Consider the following 19,592-nt stretch of genomic DNA (forward strand, 5'->3'; position numbering starts at 1 on the left):
CGGGGGTTCGACACTCACACTGCTGGTTCCTCTTGTCTCCGGCGTTTTTCAGCGGCAGACAAACGGGACAGTCGTGTCTCGTGCAGTTCTTCCAATGAGAGATGATCTGTCTGGACGAGGCACAGTGCGCCACTGGAGGAGGAAGCGGAAAAGAAAAGGGGAAGAGGTGAAAACGAGAGAGGAAGAGGGCGATTGAAGTGAGAAATAGTGACAGGAGTGAAGGAGGGAGATGAATAATGAGACGGGGGGAGACAGAGAAGGTTATTGTGTGAGTCATTCAGAGGAATAAAACTACGAACAGATGGAGACTGGACGAGAGAAAAGAGAGAGATCTCAGTCCAACGAGGAGAAGATAAGTCATGATGACAGAAATAATAAAATAAACGGTGGAAAAACCAAGACGGATTAAGAGAACCGCTACGGTCTGTGTACTTTCTGGTATTTCAAGTTTTGGTTTTAGACTTTTAGAAAACACAAAAGAAATGAAGAAAGAAGATCGTCTTTGATTTATTTTGTAGTTTTTGTAGGTGAAGAAGTTTCCATCAGTTAATGATTGAAAAGCTTCTCTGTTGCTCTAAACATAGCACGTACGCTTTTTTTTTTTTAGGCAAGTTATGTCTGAGTTTATTTGTGTTGTGAATCTAGAGAAGCTGAACATAATGAGCCACGACCTGGACCAGAGACACCTGCAAACTCAAGGTGATGAAGACTACTTCCTGTTTCACATGGACGTAAATAAACTGAATTATTGCCTTAATCTGACTTTAACTGGACAACTTAAGCACATGTAAACACACCCTATGCGACACCCAGATAATGAGACTGGAAACCGATTTTCCCCGGCGTGTATACACCTTAATAGGAGTTAAACTAGACAACGTGTGTGTGCATGCTCCACAACCGCTACGTTTGTGCGGCAATTGTGACGTTGCATTTCGTTTTTCTGCACTGTTGTCACTCTTTTGCACACATTAATACAATCTTATATATATCTTCCATGTGCACTGCTCTTACTGCAGCTACTTATGTTAATGTGTGTGTATATTTGTGTGCAAGCTACAGGAAACGGGATGAATAAAGTTTTTTTCTACTCTATTCTAGAAGGTAAACAGTCGGTAGAAGATCCACCTGACGGATCTTTATCGCATCTTATCTGCGCGAGAAGTAGCGCGCAGATTAAAAAAAGCTGAACCATCATCCATCTTGTTGTTGTTGTTGTTGTTTGCTGGTGTAGATATCAGATCTGATGTCACGTAGTCGTTGGGGATGGTGACGTTGAGTTTTTATAAATGGTTGGACAACAGGAAGAAGTCGAAGCTAAAACAAGGCTAGCGGTTTTAGCGGTTGCTGTATTATTATTTAATCTTTTTAAGGATAAAACTTCTCAAATCTTACTACACGAAGGAAAGGATTACTTTATTTTTTTATGAATAATGTGCCGTCGTCTTATTTTGTGTGGGAAATTAAAACTTATAAATAAACTTTATCGAGCCAAACATATTGTGAAAAATAAATTAAACTCGTGTTGTATGTGGCCGAATGGTACCTACGCCGATGTACTGCATGTACCACTCCAGTTGTTTATTATTATTATATGACGTATTAGGTCAACCAGGAAGGGGGGGGTGTATTAACCTGCTGAAAAGACACATATCGCCACCTAGTGTGGAGGAGGACGACAACATGTTCCCCTCAGTTATTCCATGGAAACTCGCACAAAAACTGCATCAGAAAGTTGAATTTTGAGCACAGATTAATCAATCTGTGCATGTAAACGCACTAAATAAAGAAAAGTTTCTCACTTTCACTTTTTAAATCACATTCGTAGAGAGAAAAATAAGTCTAATATTAACTTTCTCTTTCCTCCTTTAAACCACAGAATATAAAAATAAAAATAAAAGGTTCATTTTGTTCGTTTCTCGTTTTAAAACCAAACTTCCCCAAAAAAGCCCAGAGCGGCTACAGACTCTCCGGGGCCTGCGTGGTGTTTTATGATGTAAACCGAGTGTTAAAACATCATCATAATCCATCAGACTCACCCTGGCAGGACTTGCCGGCCTGGCAGTGAGTCATGTGGTTGAGCACGTTCTTCATGGTGCGGCAGTGAGGCAGGTTGCACTGTCGCACCTCCCCGTTGGCCTGCTCCCTCCGCTGGCACTTGTGGGCGTGGAGGAGGAGGACCAGCTGCTGCTGAATCAGCTTCCGCTTCTCGGGGTCCGCCGTGGGGGGCGCCGAGCCGGGTCCGGCCCCGACGGCGTTGAGTCCGACCTGGGGACCTCCCACCGCCGCCCCTCCGCCGACTGATCCGGGCTGCTGCTGAGGAGGAGGAGGAGGAGGAGTAATAAGAGGAGGAGGAGGAGGAAGAGGAGGAGGTGGTAATGGTAGAATACAATCAGATTAATGTTTGAGATGGGAAACAAATAACACAGCTGGGTTTAAATACGCACCATCTTCATCCTCTCATTAGAAATCTTATTATGGTCTCAACAGACTAGAATAGAAATCAATGAAAACGTGCCAAAAAAATCTAAATTCAAGAACAAAAAGCAACAAGGGAACAAGCTTCGAATAAATGAGCCGCGTTTCTGTTATTTCTTTCTTTTTTATGTACAAATGGTTACACATTTCGTTTTGTATTAAGCTGATTATCTAGGAAAAGTGTCAAGATTAATTTAAGTTTTCTTGTATTGTTTGCTCCTTTTAATTGTATAGTTTTAATGTGGACCTCGGTGAGACTAGCAGTGCTCATTGGGAACAACTAACGTGGATCCTATGGAACAAATAAATAAATACGTGTGAGGTACGATCCACAACATGGCAGACGACTCTGAGAGCAGATTGGATTTAAAAAGTACACGACGACCGGGAAAAGCTGGACCTAAGATGTGAAACGTGAGGGACAATAATGTGGAATAGTTTAGTGAAAATGTTTAGAAAATGAAACGTATTTAAGTGAATTCATACTGAATCAGGACAAATAGGCTCAGCTTTAGTTAATAATCCCTTTTCCCCCAAACTTTTTCCAATTTCCAATTTAATTTTAAACATCTCCAGCACGTATCGTTTTTGTCGTGGGGTGAAGTTGATCTGGAGTCTCTCCATTGGGAACTGATTCTGCTCCAGCAAAGATCCACCGGGTCAAATAAACGACGCAGCGACACACGTCATCCGACAACATGGACTTTATTTACAACTAAATGAATCCGACGGGTTGGAGGACTATGCAGCTGATGCACGAGTATTATAGGAAGTTTATACTTGACTCTGAGGCTCTAACGCAGAAACGTACATATATGTGGCTGTGATTGGTCCAGCTGCTTCTCCATCACCACAACCCTCAAACTGATTGTTTTGGATCAATAAAGAATCTGTAACTGAGGAGGTTTTGGCAAAATTCTGTGGAAATTTCTGTGAAAGATTCAGTCGCCATTGTTGAAAACAAAGCAGGAAGTAGAAACAAATTAACCTGACTGGTTATAAAAAAAAAAAAAAAAAAACACAGCGGCGACTAGTGTTTGGGTGGAGCTACAAGTAGAAATGTCTCACAGCGACGTAGGCTACGTATGTAGGTTACTACGTCCTTAAAAGGAGCTTTTATCTGTCTGTCTCCATCGAGCATTAAAGTGGCTCTTAACTCTTTAACTCACAACATTTTGGCTACAGGAACAGACCCTTACATCCATTGACCAACATTCAAAGTGTAGGCGCCTTCTCATGAGGCTAGTTAATCGGTTATTGCTAATGTAGCCTCTCACACACACACACACCAGGATGTGAATGCAGAACGATAAATCACAGCCAGACAATGGCTGATGGGTCTGAAGTCACAGTTGCTCACAGAATGACTGAAAAGTGTGAATTATTGCACAATTTCTTCAGTGAAACTAGGATAGTTTGTTCTGCTGATCCCATGATTCCAGTAACTACAAGTATCGACAGGTAAAGCAGGGCTGAAATACGCCGCCTTAAGAGTTTAAATGTGAGGTTAATGTACGGTAGAGACGACTTTAGATTTCTGTTGAGGTTCTCAGTCATCCGCATCCCGTTATATATATATATATGTAAAAAAAAAAAGAAACTTTGGACTGGTTGGGTTTTATTTAAGACGTTTGATCCAAGTCTTCAAATGAATCTAAATGATTAGTGGGGAATTTAGGTTTTTATTATATGACGTCTTTGAGCGGCTCAGATGGACATTATCCGCAGATATTTGTAATAAAACTAGGGCAGAGTAACGCTACAGGTTCAGATAAACTTTATGTGAATCCAGAGGGCAATTAAGGCCAAGGAGCCTGAAAAAAACTCAAATAAACCAACCGGAATAAATATATGTACACAAAATAACTAGATAATTTAGTTTCTAAACAATTTCACATTGATTTTTGGTATTAACACAATATTTTAATATAATATCTTAACTCTAGTTTCACATGTGGCTTTTTATTTTGCATCTGAATGAAATCCCAACTCCCCACAAGTCGTTCAGGACTAAAGACTTGGATGACGCGTCTCGTTTTAGTTTAGTTTTTTATTTTTAATATAAGGAACAGATTAAATATATCCTACCATGCCAGGCATCCCTTGACCCGCTGGCACCTTCTTGTCCATGCTGAACTGGGCGGCCATATTGTTGGGCATACCTGCCTTGTTCTGGAGCTGTGGGCCCAGCCCTGCTCCGTGCAGCCCCTGGCCGGCCGCCTGGCCGTACGGACCGCCATAGGGGCCCGCGTTGGCCATCATATTCATCTGGAGAAGAGCGGAGGACAGGATTAGAAATCGACAGAACAGACCCGACTTGAAAAATCGGCTTTTTTTTATCCTCCGGCGAAACAACTCGTCATTTTTCGGTGGCAGGAAAATCAAACCATGACTACGCGAAGGGGAGAAAGTTCATTCCACCGTCTCGCACCTCGATTAAATCATCGCCAGTTGTTTGCTGTAACGCCGTCACACCTTGAGAGCTAAATCACAACCGTCATGTGGGATATCGACAGGCAGGGAGGTTAACCATCGATACCACAGAGTGAACTGTGACGCAGCTGCGAGTCCAACACGTAACCACACTCTCGTCTGCACCTGCACCCCAGAAACCGGGAGTATCACACCAGCAACTGCTGCAAAGTCTGCTTCATTAATCCTTCTCCCGATATATTTTAACTGGCTCTAATATGAAACTACACACGTCTATGTTTTATATAAAGGAAAATCCCTGATACTTCTGGATTCAATCATTTTTTTCCCCCCATTTTTTACTATAAAACAAAACATTACAGCTACAAATCATAAAAAATCAGACTTGGAGCACCTTTACATTTTACCACAGCTGCGTTAAAAACCCTCTAAACGTCTATTTTCTGTCTGATAAACAGTGTGTACCCACCTTGCTCAGTGCTCCGGGCTGCTGAGGCCTCATTCCCGCCTGACCTCCGGCTCCCATTTGCTGACCGCCCTGCTGCTGCTGCTGCTGCTGCTGTAGGGTTTCTGCCAATAGATTACTATTGTTACCCATGCCTGCACTTCCAGGGTATCCCATTCTCGGCGAGCCGTTCACCACCTGCCCCCCCATCAGCCCCTGCTGCTGCTGCTGCTGCTGCTGCGGTCCAGCGTTGCCCTTCTGTGCACCCATCATGGCCGCCGCCCGATTGAGCGCCCCCACTCCTCCGACCATCCCGACCTGCTGCATTAATCCAGGCTGCTGCTGCTGCTGGCCCTGGGGGGGCATGCCTTGAGGCCCGCCGGGGGTGACGCCCCCCATCATCCCCATGGAAGCCCCGGACGGCGCGTTATTGGAAGCGGGGCCGCCCTGCTGCTGCTGCTGCTGCTGCTGCGCCGACGACGCGGCTCCGGCGCGCAAGAGTTCAGACAGCTGTTTGTGTTTCGCGGCGGCATCCTGGCCTCCGACCCCGACGCCGAGCCCTCCGAGGCTGGTGTGGAGCTGGCTGGCGTCCCCTCCGTTCGTCAGCCCCAGGTCCGAGGAACTGATGAGCTCGTCCGGGAGGTCGTGCTCCAAGTCGAAGAGGGAGCCGAAATCTGAGGGCACGAGGGGGTGGGGGGGGGGGGGAACAGAAAGATGAATGAACCAGGAAACTCTTGTTCGGTTTGTTGACATTTGCTGACTTAATCTCGAGCCGGCTGCAGCGGCGGGCCGCCTCTCACGGGCCTTCTCTCCTGGGCATGGGCTCGTGGTTTGGTGGGGTGCCATGCATGGAGAGTGGACGCGGTGGGGACATGGTGAGAAGCCGCAGAGGGGTAAACACTGCAGCAGCGAGGTAGGGATGTGTGCATTGGAGCTACATCTACACAACATGAGAGCGTGAAACGGGAGGGAAACTCAACTGCACCGGGATGCACATTTAACTTTAGACTTTTAAACTAAAAACATAACAGTCTCAAACTTGCACGTTTCCTTCGGATAACTGCTTTTACAGTGGCACGTTAGCGGCATCTCACTAAATTCTCCTTTAAAAGTCCCTTCCCCGACTTTAAGCCTAGCTCCTTTTTCTTCACCACATTTGGAGCTCAGCTAATTAAGGAAATTAAAGAGAGATGAAGCTGGAAATTCTCATTAATTTAGTTTCTGACCTAGTTGGTAAATTAGTGGTCTATGCTCTTTACCGGTCCATAATTTCAAAGCCTCTTTTTGTGGCTATTTAATAAAAGTGTTAGTGTGCTAGTGTACGTGCAGACACAAACACAGAGTAAATAAATGCAGCATGCAACTAGAGGAGGGGGGGAAATTAACTTCTTGTGCAGTTTGTGCACATGAACCCGTCTGCAAAAACCTTTAAATTCACATTTGGTTCAAGTATTTTTTCTGCAGAGTGAAAAAATTGCAGCGCAGTGTCACGGTTCAATCAGACAATGGAGGGCGAACAAGAATGGGCTTCTGAGGCTAACATGGTTGGTACGAGCGAGAAGCTAAAAAAAAAAAAAAAAAAAAGCCTCTAAACAAAACACGTTTAATGAAATGAAGTGGGGGGGAAACACCGATTTGCTTTTATTTATTTTTTTATATATTTAAACGCCTCCACCTACAGCTCGTTTCCTCAAAAACTTAATGAAGAGTCGAACAATAGCGAGCTCGCAACACAACAAACACGGTCCAAAAACACGACATTTAACCCTCGAAATGTGTCTTTTTACCAACGCGGATTAAAAGGTTACAGTCCGCGTTGAGGTTTCCTCTCATAAACCACGAAGTTAAACGGGTTTTATTTTATTTTACAGCCCAGCTGAGCCGGTCTGGTGGAGGAGGGGGGGGTAGCTAGATAGATAGTTAGCTCCGCTTTTAGCCACTTTCTCTTTGAGCTAATTCGGGAAATTCGACTTTACTCCAGTTGAACGTGTGTAAAACCGGACTTTTAATGAAACGGCGCCGTCGCCCTTTGGTTGACTAACTTTATAAAGTGTCGGGGGAAGTGGAAGCAAAGCGGGGTGACTCGACTCTTCCATTGTTTGGAGGTGGATCTTGGAAGAGTTGCAAGCTAGTTAGTTAGCCTGTTGAGGCTAACCCATCAAAACACAAGTTGCTCCCACGGCTTCAACATCACGTTTCCTCATTAGCAGCCGAAACTCTCGGGGTTTGGACATTTTGTAAAAGCACACCCACGGGTATAATCACGTTTTTTTTTTAAATAACATAAAATAAAAGTGTTTAGCTCGGATTTAGTTCGAGTGGTGCAACTTCTTCACCGAAGAAGAAGAAGAAGAGGAGCAGGAGGAGGAGGAGGATGGGGATTGAGGAGACTCCTCCGGGACTGGAAGAAGGGGGTTTAAGTAGCACATTAACAGCAGCAAAAAGCTTGTTTATGTAAGTAAGTAATGCATGCAATATATTTACCGTTTCCATCACTGGCAGACACGGAGAGAGTTGGAGAGGACAGCTTGGGCCTCTTGGCTGAAGGCGGGCCGGACTCCAGGACATTATCGGCCATATTTTAGACGGAATTAAAAAGAAAAATGTGTGTAAATCCAAGCAGGAGGGCGAACGTAGTCCCTCCTCTTTTTTTATATATATATATTTATATATATATATATCCTGCACCCTTTAAAAAGAAAGGTTTTCCAATCGTTTCCCCCCACCGCTCGGGGGGGACGGTAGGGGAGAGAGGACAGCACTGTTGAACTCTTTTTTTTTTTTTCTCCAAGCCCTTCTCCCTCTCTCTCGGTTTATTCCTCTCTGCAGATATCAGTCCCCCTCCTCCTCCCCTGTCGGAGATTTTGTTTCTTCGCAGATTTGAACAGGAGGAGGTGGGAAGGTGGAGTCGGCGGAGAAAAGGCGAGAGAAGCGTGTGCGGCCCTTTTTCTTGACAACCTCATGTAGCCTCTTCTTCTTCTGCGACACGAAACTCGTCCCGGGATCCGTCCTCCGTCCTGCAGCTGCACACAGTCCTCTCCGCCATAATTAGCGGATTAAAAAACCTCTTTTTAAAAAAAAAAAAAAAAAAATGTCTCCTTCCTTGTGCAAGACAAAAAAAAAAAAGATAGATCCAAAACTTCAGCAGCTTCTCCTCTTCCTCTTTCTCTCATGCAACAGTTAATAATATTGTGAGATCGTTTAAAATCTCTCTCACCTGAGCAGACATCTCCCCTTCCACCACCACCACCACCACTACTACTAAATAAAAAAAATAAAAAATAAAAGGAAGGCAGTCAACCGGTGTGTGGAGGATCTCGGGGTGCGAAGAGAGAGAGAAAACTACTTGCATTGGCTTCTGAACTTCTGCAGAAAGATGGGAACACGGGAGCCACACGCTTGCTGACTTTCAAAAATAAAAACCTACTGCGGATTCCCATGCGTTTCCTTTTTGCATGCTTATTAATCTTTGCACTTAAGTGTGTGGACCATGCAAAAGGCACTGGGTTTAGAAAATAACAACCTCCGTATTGCACATATGCACGGTTGGCAATTAATAATAATAGTAATAATAATAATCATAAAAATCCTCTAAATAAAACGTGTGCAGACTTCAGGGCCAATCACGGCTCTTAATTGCAAATCAGATTCATCCAATTAAGTTATTATTCTTATCTTTTTTTGTGGATGTTACTTATCTTCTGGTTTTTCTTTCATCCTCCTCTTGATGGTGATTTATTATTTTTTTTCTCTCTCCAGGATTTCCAAGGAAGAAAAGCGACAATAATAAAAAAAAAAAAAAATGAAGAAAAAAAAAAGAAATATGGCTATTTCGAAAGCGGAAAAGATTCAAGATCGGCACAACAATCTTGACACCCACCCCCCTTCTTCTTCTAAAAAAAAAAATATTTCAGGTTGACAAAATCCTCTCATTGACTCTTTGTTGATGGCTGAAGCCCCCCTTCTCCTTCTCTTTCTCCTTTTTTCTTCTTTAAAACCGTCTTTCTTTCCACCTCTCCCTTCTTCCCGGTAGCAATTTATTTATATAATTGTCTATGCGGGCTCTTTCCTTCCTCCGCGATGGACTCATAATGATTTTTCATGTTGATGTTTTTTTTTTCGCAGGTTTTCTCCTCTCGTTTTCAGCCTCTCTTCCGCCTCTCCTCCCCCGTCTCCGCTCCGCAAAACACCCCCTTCCTTTTGGATTTTTTTTTTTTTTCCGGAGTATTTCCTTCTCGTGCATACATACATATAAATATATATAAATATATATATTTAAATATGTCACCGAGTCGGTTTTTCACTCCCTCCACTGGCGTCTTATCTTCGCCTCGATGCCTCTTCTCCGTCCCTCTCTGTGTGTGTTTAGATTTTCACCGAGGAGACTCTCTTCCTGTAGCCGCGGTGGTGGTTCACGGAGCGGCTGCCGTCGGTCGCCGGAGTCGCTCCTTCCTTCGGTTCTTATCTCCTCCCGTTTCTGACGGTCTGTCCGCACAAACAAAATGGCGGCTTGTTGTTTCTACTCCTCTGATACGGGGGGGGGGGGGGTGGCGGTGGGGAGGGAGGGTTTGAGGTACAGCAACATTAGGCGTGAAGAGGAGGAGGAGGAGGAGGAGGGAAGAAGTGGGGAGGTTTTGTCTTCGTAAGTGCTCGTAAGTGTTCGGGAGTGTCCGGAAACCGGTTCCGTGTTCACTCGGTAGGTAGTAATGGTTAAATCGGACAAAATAAATAAGTAAACAATTTTATTTATAATTATTTTTTTTTTATTTTTATAATTAGCGGCCAAAACATCTTAACAATGATTTCGCTGTGAAAATAATGTAAATTAACGTAATAAACGCCGTATTAACGGATTAAAACCGTTAAAACTGTTAAAACGGTTCAATCTTCTTCTGTTCTGAGGCGCATTGTCGCCACCAACTGGACCGGATCCTACAAATTATTACCTAAATTAGAATATTTAAGAAAATAAATATATATATACATATTAGGCAGATATAGATATATTAATGATATAGCAGATATAGATATATTCATGATTTTTAACCGTTTAAACGGTTCAATCTTCTTCTTCTGTTACTTTAATGGCCGTTGGCAGTTTAATGGTACATTACCACCACCAACTGGACTGAATCCCACAATCTCTTTTCTGTATTTATTTATTTATTTTTAAGTATTATAGATCTACTTTATCATTTTAATGATTGTTGTTGATTGATTGTTGTTGTTAAAAACTGGTAATCATTAAAACTACCATTAAAAAAACTCTGTGATGCATTAGCGCCACCAACTGGACTGGAGTGTGTAACACGATATTAACCGGTAACATAAAACTTCAACTGTACATCATTTATGACAATATAATTAAAAAATAAAAGTACCACACATTGTACAAATTAGTTTAAATTGAATCTTCTTATTTTGTTTCAATAGCGATTGTGCATTACTGCCACCAACTGGACTGGAGGGTATAAAAAGAGAGAGAAAGATTTTATTGAATTTGGTCATTTAAAAACCGTGAATGATGATGAATTTGGTTATTAAGTATGATCATTATTTTGTGTTTGAGACATCAAACACAAAATATCTAATAAATTACACCAGTATGATATAATTAAATGAGTGTGAACTTAACTGAGTTACACCAGTTGAATTTATTAGTTATTAAAGAATATTGGGATTTTTCCGACACGTAAAAACACCATCTGCTAATACATACAGAAACACTACAGTCAAAACACTTTCACACTTTGGCTGATCATCAGAATCATTCCAGGTTCATCAGGAGCGTCTCTGTCTCTCTTCACTCGTCTTAAACATGATTGTCTGATAATCTCAGACATTGTCGCTCTTCCTGCTCATCCTGCACAGTGAGTTACTGGTGTTTTTGTAGCGCTGGGAAATTATGATTACACACACACAATTATTACAGGATGTGTCACGATCGTGTGAAAAAGACATGACCTGGGACAGAAACGATTCTCAACGGATGCAGCTATTGGATCTTCAGCTGGTTCTGATTTACAGTTCAGTGTCAGATTTCACTCTTCGATAGCACCGTCGCAGGGAGGAACATGTCGGCTGCGGCGTAAACATGTGTTGGCTCGAGTAGCTGCAGCGTAACCTCTCCCATTAAACTCTAAACTGAAGGCACTCCCACCTTTTTTTTTTTCCTTTTCATCCTGTACCTGGGCCCTGAGCGCGATTATACCGTCACTATGGAGACGATTAAAAAACCCACAGGACATGCTCCATCACCGCCGTGGTTCACTTTGAGTTCGTCTCTGCCGGTCCTATCTGTGGGAACAGGCCTGCTCTACATCAGCGATGGTCTTTGGTGCATCGGAGGACAGAATCAGAGGTCCCCCTTTGTCCCGGATCACCACGTCGTCCTCAATCCTGACACCCAGGCCCCGGAAACGCTCTGGTGCCTGGTCGTTGTCTTCAGGGATGTACAACCCTGTGACAAGAGGAGGAAAAAAAAAGAGATGAAAACTGGAGCGGCGTGAGACATAATGGTGTCTAGTTTGTGAATGCTCTACCTGGTTCTATAGTGATGGCCATTCCAGGCTGGAGAGGCTGGGAGCGGGACAGCTCAGGAGTGTCGTGGACGTCCATGCCCAGGTAGTGGCCAACGTGGTGGGGGCAGTAATGTCGTGCAGCCTGGGACACACACACACACACACAAAATAAAAGAAAAACAAGGTTGAGACTTTAACCTTTTATCCTGAGACGTATAAAAACTCAGCATCATCTTTGAATCGGAAGTAGTAGTTTTTGAAAAAAAATGTCCTCATATGTGGACACTGGGATTATTTCATTATTTATATTATAATAAAGTCACCTGACGTTGGATGAAATATAAAACTGTTTATTTTAATGCCTGAACAGAGACAGAACAATGACGTCCCAATGTAGTGAAACGAGTACTTGCTAATTAGCGAAGTGATAAAATCACCATCACATTCGTATGTTAGAGAGAGTCTGTCCAACTCAAATCATGGCGCCATGTTTGCTACATCGGAGGAAACATTCTACAGTGTAACCCTATGCTGAAATAAATGTCTTATCACCATTAACAGGTTTATAAATGTTATTGCCAATATCTGTCAATATGTAAAAGGTCCTCGCTTAAACATCCCAGCGTCTACTTACTTTAAATATCTTAAATTAGCCTGTAAAATGCTTTGTAGCCCAATCACCTCATCAGTCATGGAGCTGTGTTTACCTTCTCCTCAGTCTCCGTGTTCATCCATCGCCGTTAAAAGTTTGAAATTACTCAAAAAATTATAAATACTCAGGAATAGCGAAACATAACGTCTTATTGTTATTTAGGATTATCAATAGTATTATCATCAGCATGCTAGCCAAAATAACTTAGTAGTAACTGAGGTAAAGTTATGTTAGGACATAAATTACATGGGTTTCACAGTATATATGACGCTTGCTGCTATTTTTCCAAGCCTTTAGTCTAGATAACTAGCTAGCATAAGGCTAGCATAAGGCTAGGTTAACTTCAAACTTCATTCATTGTAAAGTGGTGTTGGACATGTTTGAGATCCAGGTTCACATTGATGGTATGACTTTATTGCCTCTTCTCTATGGGTGAATATTAGTTAGATGTATCTAACATGGCGCCCATGAAACATGTGACCAGCTCAGAACCAATCAGCATAGAGGAATCGATCAGACACAGGTCATTATCACAACATTAGGCCACCGCCACCACCACCACCACCACCACCACCTCTTCTTCTTCTTCTTCTTCTTCTTCTTCTTCTTCTTCCCTTTTAAATCAGTTCTGTTCAGAGTTCATATAGAGGTGGACCTTATAGACCACATTAGACCCTGATTAGACCTGATAATGTTTCCTTGATCTTCTCTGATTGGCTGAATTAAAACCACCTGCTTCTAAACCTCACTGAGAGGAACAGGGACCTCATTTAAATTGCGATGAAGTTACTAAATATGGCTCTTCGCCCCATAAAGGGTTAAGTTGTTCTTATAAGTTTGACGTCAACTTCCAGTGGTGCCAGAGCAGGTTTACCTTTAGGACGTCGGCGTCGCTCATGCTGGTCTTGATGATGCCGAGCCTCTTGAGCTGCCGTCCCAGCAGAGCCAGCATGGAGCTGTAGATGTGGTCTAGACTGACGCCGGGAGAACACAGCGACAAACAGGAGCGCTGGACCTCCATGACGGCCTCGTACAACTCAGCCTGGGCCGGACTGAACCTGGCGGGAAGGAGGTGAGGACAGAAGACCATTATTACGATGAGTCTGTGTCCATCACTGGTAGAAGAATAAAGCTCAGACATGCGTTAAGGCTAGAATTTATTTTAATTTAAGTGGCCAAACAATTCTAGCAACCACTAAACCAGGCTGAGACGGACTGAACCCAGCTTCAGGTCTAACTGGTCTGAGATCACACAAACTCGGTTTCAAGTTCTAGAGAAGTCGCCAAAACCAGAGCCAATCATGTGAGGTTTCATGTCAAAGACTAAATATGGCCCAAGCAAGATCAGGCATAACATTACGACCACCTGTCTAATATTGTGTAGGTGTCCAAAACAGTTGTGACTCATCAGAGAATGGACCTGGACCTTCTGAGAGTGTCCTGGCTACACAATGTTATTAGCGGGGGGGTCTTTGAGGGGAGGGGCCTCTGTGGATCATCCCATAGATACTTGAACAGTTTGGGATCTAGTGAATTTGGAGGCCCGGTCAACACCTTGTGCTGTTCTTTATGTTTTTTTTTAAGGTCTGGTCTAGGTAGGTGCTACATTTCTAAGTAACATCCACATGAGTTAATACCAGGTCTGAAAATTTCAAAGCAGAACGTTGAATTATCACAAGATGGTTTAAATGTTAGTGGTCATAATGTTGTGGCTGATGCATGTATGTGTATGTATATATATATAAGAAAGTCTAAGCTAACACCTTTAAGTTAAACATTGTGCATCAACATTTGATTTCATTTGAGACTCGCATCCAAGGACTTGAGATAATTCCGACTTACTTTCCGTTCACCGGCCACGTTCGAGTGATGTCACTGACGTAACCGAAGTATTCACAGCCGCCGTCCAGCAGAACCATCTCACCGTCCTGACAGAGGAGGAGGAGGAGGAGGAGGAGGAGGAGGAGGAGGAGCGACAACAGAGGGGGAGGAATGAGTCCATTAAGCCGCTCGGTCGCTTTATATACACCACTCATCGCTCTCGGGATGCTTGGTGTTCTCTAATGTGTTTCATATTACCTTGATAATCTGGTTGTTATTTATGTAGTGCAGGGTGTTAGCGCGATTGCCTCCAGCGACCACGGGGGGGTAGGCCAGGAAGTTGGCACCATGGAGCCGATTCTCAAAGTCAAACTGGAACGAGAAACGCTTGTCGTCACGTATGCCGAGATAAAACGGGGCTGTCAACCCCGGATATGTGGTCAACGTTGCAGCGAGGCCTCGATTTAGCTTTTTAAATATATTCAAATACGAGTTTTTATAGTCAAGCTAAAACACACAACCACACTCTGGATGTGTTGTTGGACCCAACACATCAGTTACACCACATATCAAATCTAAAAGCTACTATAAAATTCTTATTTTCCCACATTAGCTGTAAATACGAGAGACTTTAACATGGATCTGACTGGATGTTAATATCAGGGCTTAAAGATAACGACGGATATGGTTTAATAAAGAGTCAGTTACCTTAGCAAAGAGCACAGCTTCATCCACGTCTCCCTGAGACGAAGCCATCGTCCTCCTAAAAGCCTGAAAAACAAGTCGCAGCTGTTCAAAATACAAAATATAATAAGCTGCTGTGTTTCCGTTCCCCCCTAGAAACGCACGAAACCTAAAAATCTCAATAGAAGCTGGTGATGGAAACGCCTACATTAATAAAAAGCCTCTGAAATATCTAACGCTAAAACATCTCTATGCTCTCATGAGGTGGTTTTTCAGACGTATCGATATAAAAGTTTACCGCAAAAGTGTAATTGAACCAGTTCATTTTAAGTCCATCTTCCTCAAAGTGACGAGAATTTAAGAGAATTGTGGGATGTCGCGTAAACATGAGACTTTACAAGAGTTGGGCGATACTGGGACTTTTGGTATCAATCCAATACCAAGTAAATACAGGGCTGGTATCGCCCATACAGATACTTTTTACCTGAAACATTGACTTTGTAACTTTGCCTTTAGTTCATTGATTATGATAAAACACAGGACAAATATTTTAGTCTGTTTCTATTACAAATATAAACCAATTTAACAGTGTAAAAATTAAACAATTTTACGACACACAAATGTTTTAGAAAAAGAGAAAATACAACAATGTAATAATAAATATAAAAACTGCTCAGAAAGGGAAACGTCGGCTCATTAATTTTCCACCACAGAAGTAGATCTGCCTCCTGTGTAGTTGTCTTCACCGCCGTTTTTCAGTAACAGCATCGGTTCCAGTTGTGCGATGCTGCTGTGATACTAGGGTCTGAGTATCAAACTCTGTCCACCTGTATCCACCTTTTACTACAGGTGAGGATGGAGACGCCGCACTCACATGAATTCTGTGAGGAGTAAATTTACTGGACGTGCAGAAGAGAAACTGTAACAAAAGCATCAGTCTCATCACGCTGGTATCGATCCGATACCGATACTAGCCTTGGATATCGATGCTATCGACATTTAGGTCGATACGTCCAGCGATACTTACAGCTCATTCACAAAACACCTTTCAATAGAAACACGTACAAACAGGGTTGACACAGTTAAAAAGTAATCTGATTACTCTTAATTACTTGATTTTAAAAATAACTAAGTTAGATTACAAGTTGCTCCAAAAGTTTTGAGACTTCTAAGTCTCACATCTAACCACTCCTCATTTCATTGTTGTTCATGTTTGTGTAACGCACAGTAACTTCGACAAGTAACTTTACCTTGATTACTGGTTGTAATACTCGTTACTGGAAAAAAGTGGTCGGATTAGAGTATAACGCATAACTAAGTAACTAAGTAACGAGTTACCGGAATCCCTTTCCCCAATTTCAGAAACATGGCTTTTTTATTTTGGAAACAAACACACACACCTGGGCTGTGATGCGTCCCGCTTCCTGCATGAGGGCCACCTCCGCCGAGCTCTTCAGGGCCCTGAGCGAGTGGACGAGGGGTCGGAGGGTACGAGGCGTCGGCCCGGCCTCCAGCAGGGGGGCCACGTGGGCCTGGTGGAGGCGAGGGTGGGAGGGCTGAGAGCTGTCGTACCACAGCTGAGTCCCTGGAGGGAGGTTTGACAAGAGGCGTCAACCTTTTTCCTGACACTCGTAGACAAACACCAAACCCGGTGTTGGACACTTTCACCCCCCCCCGTCCACCCACCTTTAAGACTCTTGAGTACGACGCCCAGCTCCTCTGTGCTGTGAACCCTCTCTATTCCGGTCAAAGCAGCCGCCCCGTCCTTCCCCGAGCGGGGTCCGTCCCACAGCTCCCTCCCCGGGTCTCTGCGGGGGACGAACAGCGCGGCCTGGTCCGGTCGACCCGTCCCGTAAAGAACCAGGGCGCTGTCCGGCTCCAGGAAGCCGCTGAGGTAGAGGAAATCCTGGGGGGAACACGTCACTCACAGGTTAACCGGCTGAATAGATACCGAGATGAACGAGTGAGCGGATGAAAGGTTCACCTGGTTCTGGTGGAAGGGATACGGGATGTCGTTGGTCATGTAGCGAGTGGGGTGGGACAGAACGATGACCACGTGGGACCCGGAGGACGCAGACGGTCCCAGCCGGTCCGCCTGGGCCTCGATAAGAGAAGCCAGACGATGTCTGCGGAGCTCGTACTCGGTCTGGCTCAAACCTGGAGTCACTTCCCCTGAGGAAGAGAGAACAGAATGAACCTCGACTCCCTGAACACGATGGTGCTGAACATGTTGGAGCTCAGTCATGGTCTTGGTCTCTTTTGAAAGCTGAGACTCTTGAGTTTCTATCAGAAAAGTCAGAATTTTGTTCTGGAGGAATCAAAGCTGGCACACAGTTACAAAATAAGAAGTTGTTGGGTTTTTTTTTTGGCCATTTGTTGACTTTCATCAATGAAATTAGCAGAAAACATCATCATGCAGCATTTACTCAGAGGAATAAAGTGTTAATCTAAAAGAAGACGAAGGATCAGTAGAAGAAGAATAACTTTAATTGTCAGTTTAATATTTGTCGACAATCACACGCCTGCTAACGTTAGCCTTGAGGGCTAACACGCTAATCGTTCCTTTTAGATCCTCATTGTGCAGCAATTATCGTCCAGATTTTAAGTGCTGGAGATTAACACTGATGCCTCACACAGCAACATGGTTCCGGGTTTGAATCCATTGGTCGACTGGGGCCTTTCTTTGTGGAGTTAGCATGAGTTCTTCCTCCCACCGTCCAAAGACACGCTGGTTAGGTTGCCTGGTGGTTCTAAATTGGCGGTAGATGTGAATGGTTGTCTGGTTGGAACCCCTGGTGCACCCCACCTCTCAGGTTTACGATACGTTGTCTTGACACATTTGTCGTCTGAACCCAGCGCAGCTTCACGGGTTCATCTCTCCACTACGAATCAAACTCACCATGTTTGACGAGGTGCGGGTGAGTGAAGGGGCTTGGCTGACCGAGGTACCGACAGGGAACCGTCTTCGGCTTCAGACCTCCGGGTTTCACGGAGATGCTCCTGCAGGGGCACCAGATCCGCCCTAGCAACAGCAACACAACGCAGATGAAAAACAGTCAAGCAGACGGGTGTGTTGTTGTTCTTATTTTAAAGTGGTTTATTTATTATTGTGGAAGACATCCTCACATAATTTCACTTAAAGGTGTCAAACATGCGGCTAATGGGTCAAAAATGGGCCGACAAGAGGGTCCAACCTGGGCCACAGATCAAAACTAAACTTTGCACTTTGCTGCTGTTTAGCTTGATCATATATTTGTTTGTAAAAGGATAGTTCACTAAATGCTCACATGGTCATGATGTACATGTTCTTCTTAGAACTAAAATGAAGGGAAGTACAGAGCTATTTATACTAAATATATTAAATTATCATGTTAATATTACTGTGGTTTGGTTGAGATCATGTCAGGATCTATGCGGCCCCTGAACTAAATTCAGGTAAAAAATAAAATAAAGTCTAATGAATGTGTGTGCAAATACTTAAACTTAAAATATTATGTAAACAAATACAATTATCATCAGTTTAATGGCATCTCGATCTATAATATGATATAATTACATAGTTTATACTATCCGTGATATTAGTAAGAAGGAGTATTTGTGTAAAGTGGAGCTAAAAGGGGATGAATAAAAAAAAGTTGTCACCTCCACTCCTGACTGCAGAGCGAACCAAGGTTCTGGCTGAGGGCAACATTGTTGCTGCAACTTTTGGGGGACGGCGATCAGTCACAACATGTCCCGGTCCGAGAAGAACGCGGCGGTCGTGTTTATAGGAGACACGGAGATAAATGTGACTTACATGAGATAAAATCCTCTTTCACCTCGTTGACAGTTAGCTGCTAGTTAGCTGCTAGCTAGCTGCTAGCGGCTCTCGTGTGCCCTGAGTTTGGTTTCACAGGCAGTGAAATTTATCCCCACCCCTTCTTTTTGCTTTTCGCTAACAAATGGTTTCTTTTTTTCTTCAGATTTTCCTGGAATATAAGACAATTCATCATATCAAAACAGGATAAACGTATTTTAGAATATTTGCAGCACTGTGAAGTTCAGTATATGATCAAAGCATTGTTTGGCAGAAGCTTTCTTTCTAGAGCTTTATTGAAAAATATAGATGAAACTCAGTCAAATAAAGACAAATTCAAAAAACATAAGACATTAAGTTACCACAGGGGGAAAAAACACATATTTAAAGCCCCGACAAACACAGTGTTTTTGATTCAATGGTACCTTTAATGTTTCAGAATAAATTTTCATCTCGTTTTTAAATCGGTAGACATTAGAAAACCCTCAAGTAAAGTCCACTTTCTGTTGGTTAATTTTAACTCCACCAATTACAAATTAAGTTCAACATCAATTCAGAAGAAATTAATTAATGTTTTTTTGTGTCTGATTTACAAAAGGTACAAAAAGATATTTATATAGTTCTTCATTCTTTCAAATATATGACTTAATCATTTTAAATCTTTAACTATTTTTAGCGATATTTTTAGTTAAGTACGTTGATTAGTGGAAGCGGTCATGCGTGTATCCGCCTGAAAGACTAAGCTCAGGGAAAAAATCCAAC

The 19,592-nt window shown here is 43.1% G+C and overlaps 2 protein-coding genes across 7 annotated transcripts in view; both read right to left on the reverse strand.

Annotated features, from left to right (window-relative positions):
- Positions 1-9,884, reverse strand: part of ep300b (E1A binding protein p300 b) — a 35,248-nt gene extending 25,364 nt beyond the window's left edge. For 4 of the 6 annotated variants that reach the window (XM_047571165.1, XM_047571167.1, XM_047571166.1 and 1 more), the window contains exons 1-5: positions 7,841-9,884; positions 5,381-6,030; positions 4,567-4,746; positions 2,040-2,316; positions 19-132 (exon numbers count right to left, since the gene is read on the reverse strand). In XM_047571165.1, the coding sequence (XP_047427121.1) occupies positions 19-132; positions 2,040-2,316; positions 4,567-4,746; positions 5,381-6,030; positions 7,841-7,934 (1,315 nt within the window). In that variant the 5' untranslated portion in view covers positions 7,935-9,884. The remainder of the gene's footprint in view (positions 1-18; positions 133-2,039; positions 2,317-4,566; positions 4,747-5,380; positions 6,031-7,840) is intronic. The other 2 variants (XM_047571164.1, XM_047571168.1) reach the window with 2 other exon arrangements.
- A 779-nt stretch (positions 9,885-10,663) lies between these two features.
- xpnpep3 (X-prolyl aminopeptidase 3, mitochondrial) lies at positions 10,664-18,923 on the reverse strand. The gene is made up of 11 exons (XM_047572843.1): positions 18,677-18,923; positions 17,934-18,056; positions 17,019-17,206; positions 16,721-16,940; positions 16,435-16,619; positions 15,059-15,121; positions 14,609-14,722; positions 14,372-14,457; positions 13,404-13,587; positions 11,899-12,019; positions 10,664-11,816 (listed from the first exon to the last, which is right to left on the reverse strand). The coding sequence occupies exons 1-11, from the start codon at positions 18,723-18,725 to the stop codon at positions 11,650-11,652; spliced, it is 1,500 nt and encodes a 499-aa protein (XP_047428799.1). The 5' UTR covers positions 18,726-18,923; the 3' UTR covers positions 10,664-11,649.
- Between the last annotated feature and the right edge of the window lie 669 nt (positions 18,924-19,592).

This window comes from Mugil cephalus, chromosome 20 (genome assembly GCF_022458985.1).
Source record: "Mugil cephalus isolate CIBA_MC_2020 chromosome 20, CIBA_Mcephalus_1.1, whole genome shotgun sequence".
Taxonomy (NCBI): domain Eukaryota; kingdom Metazoa; phylum Chordata; class Actinopteri; order Mugiliformes; family Mugilidae; genus Mugil; species Mugil cephalus.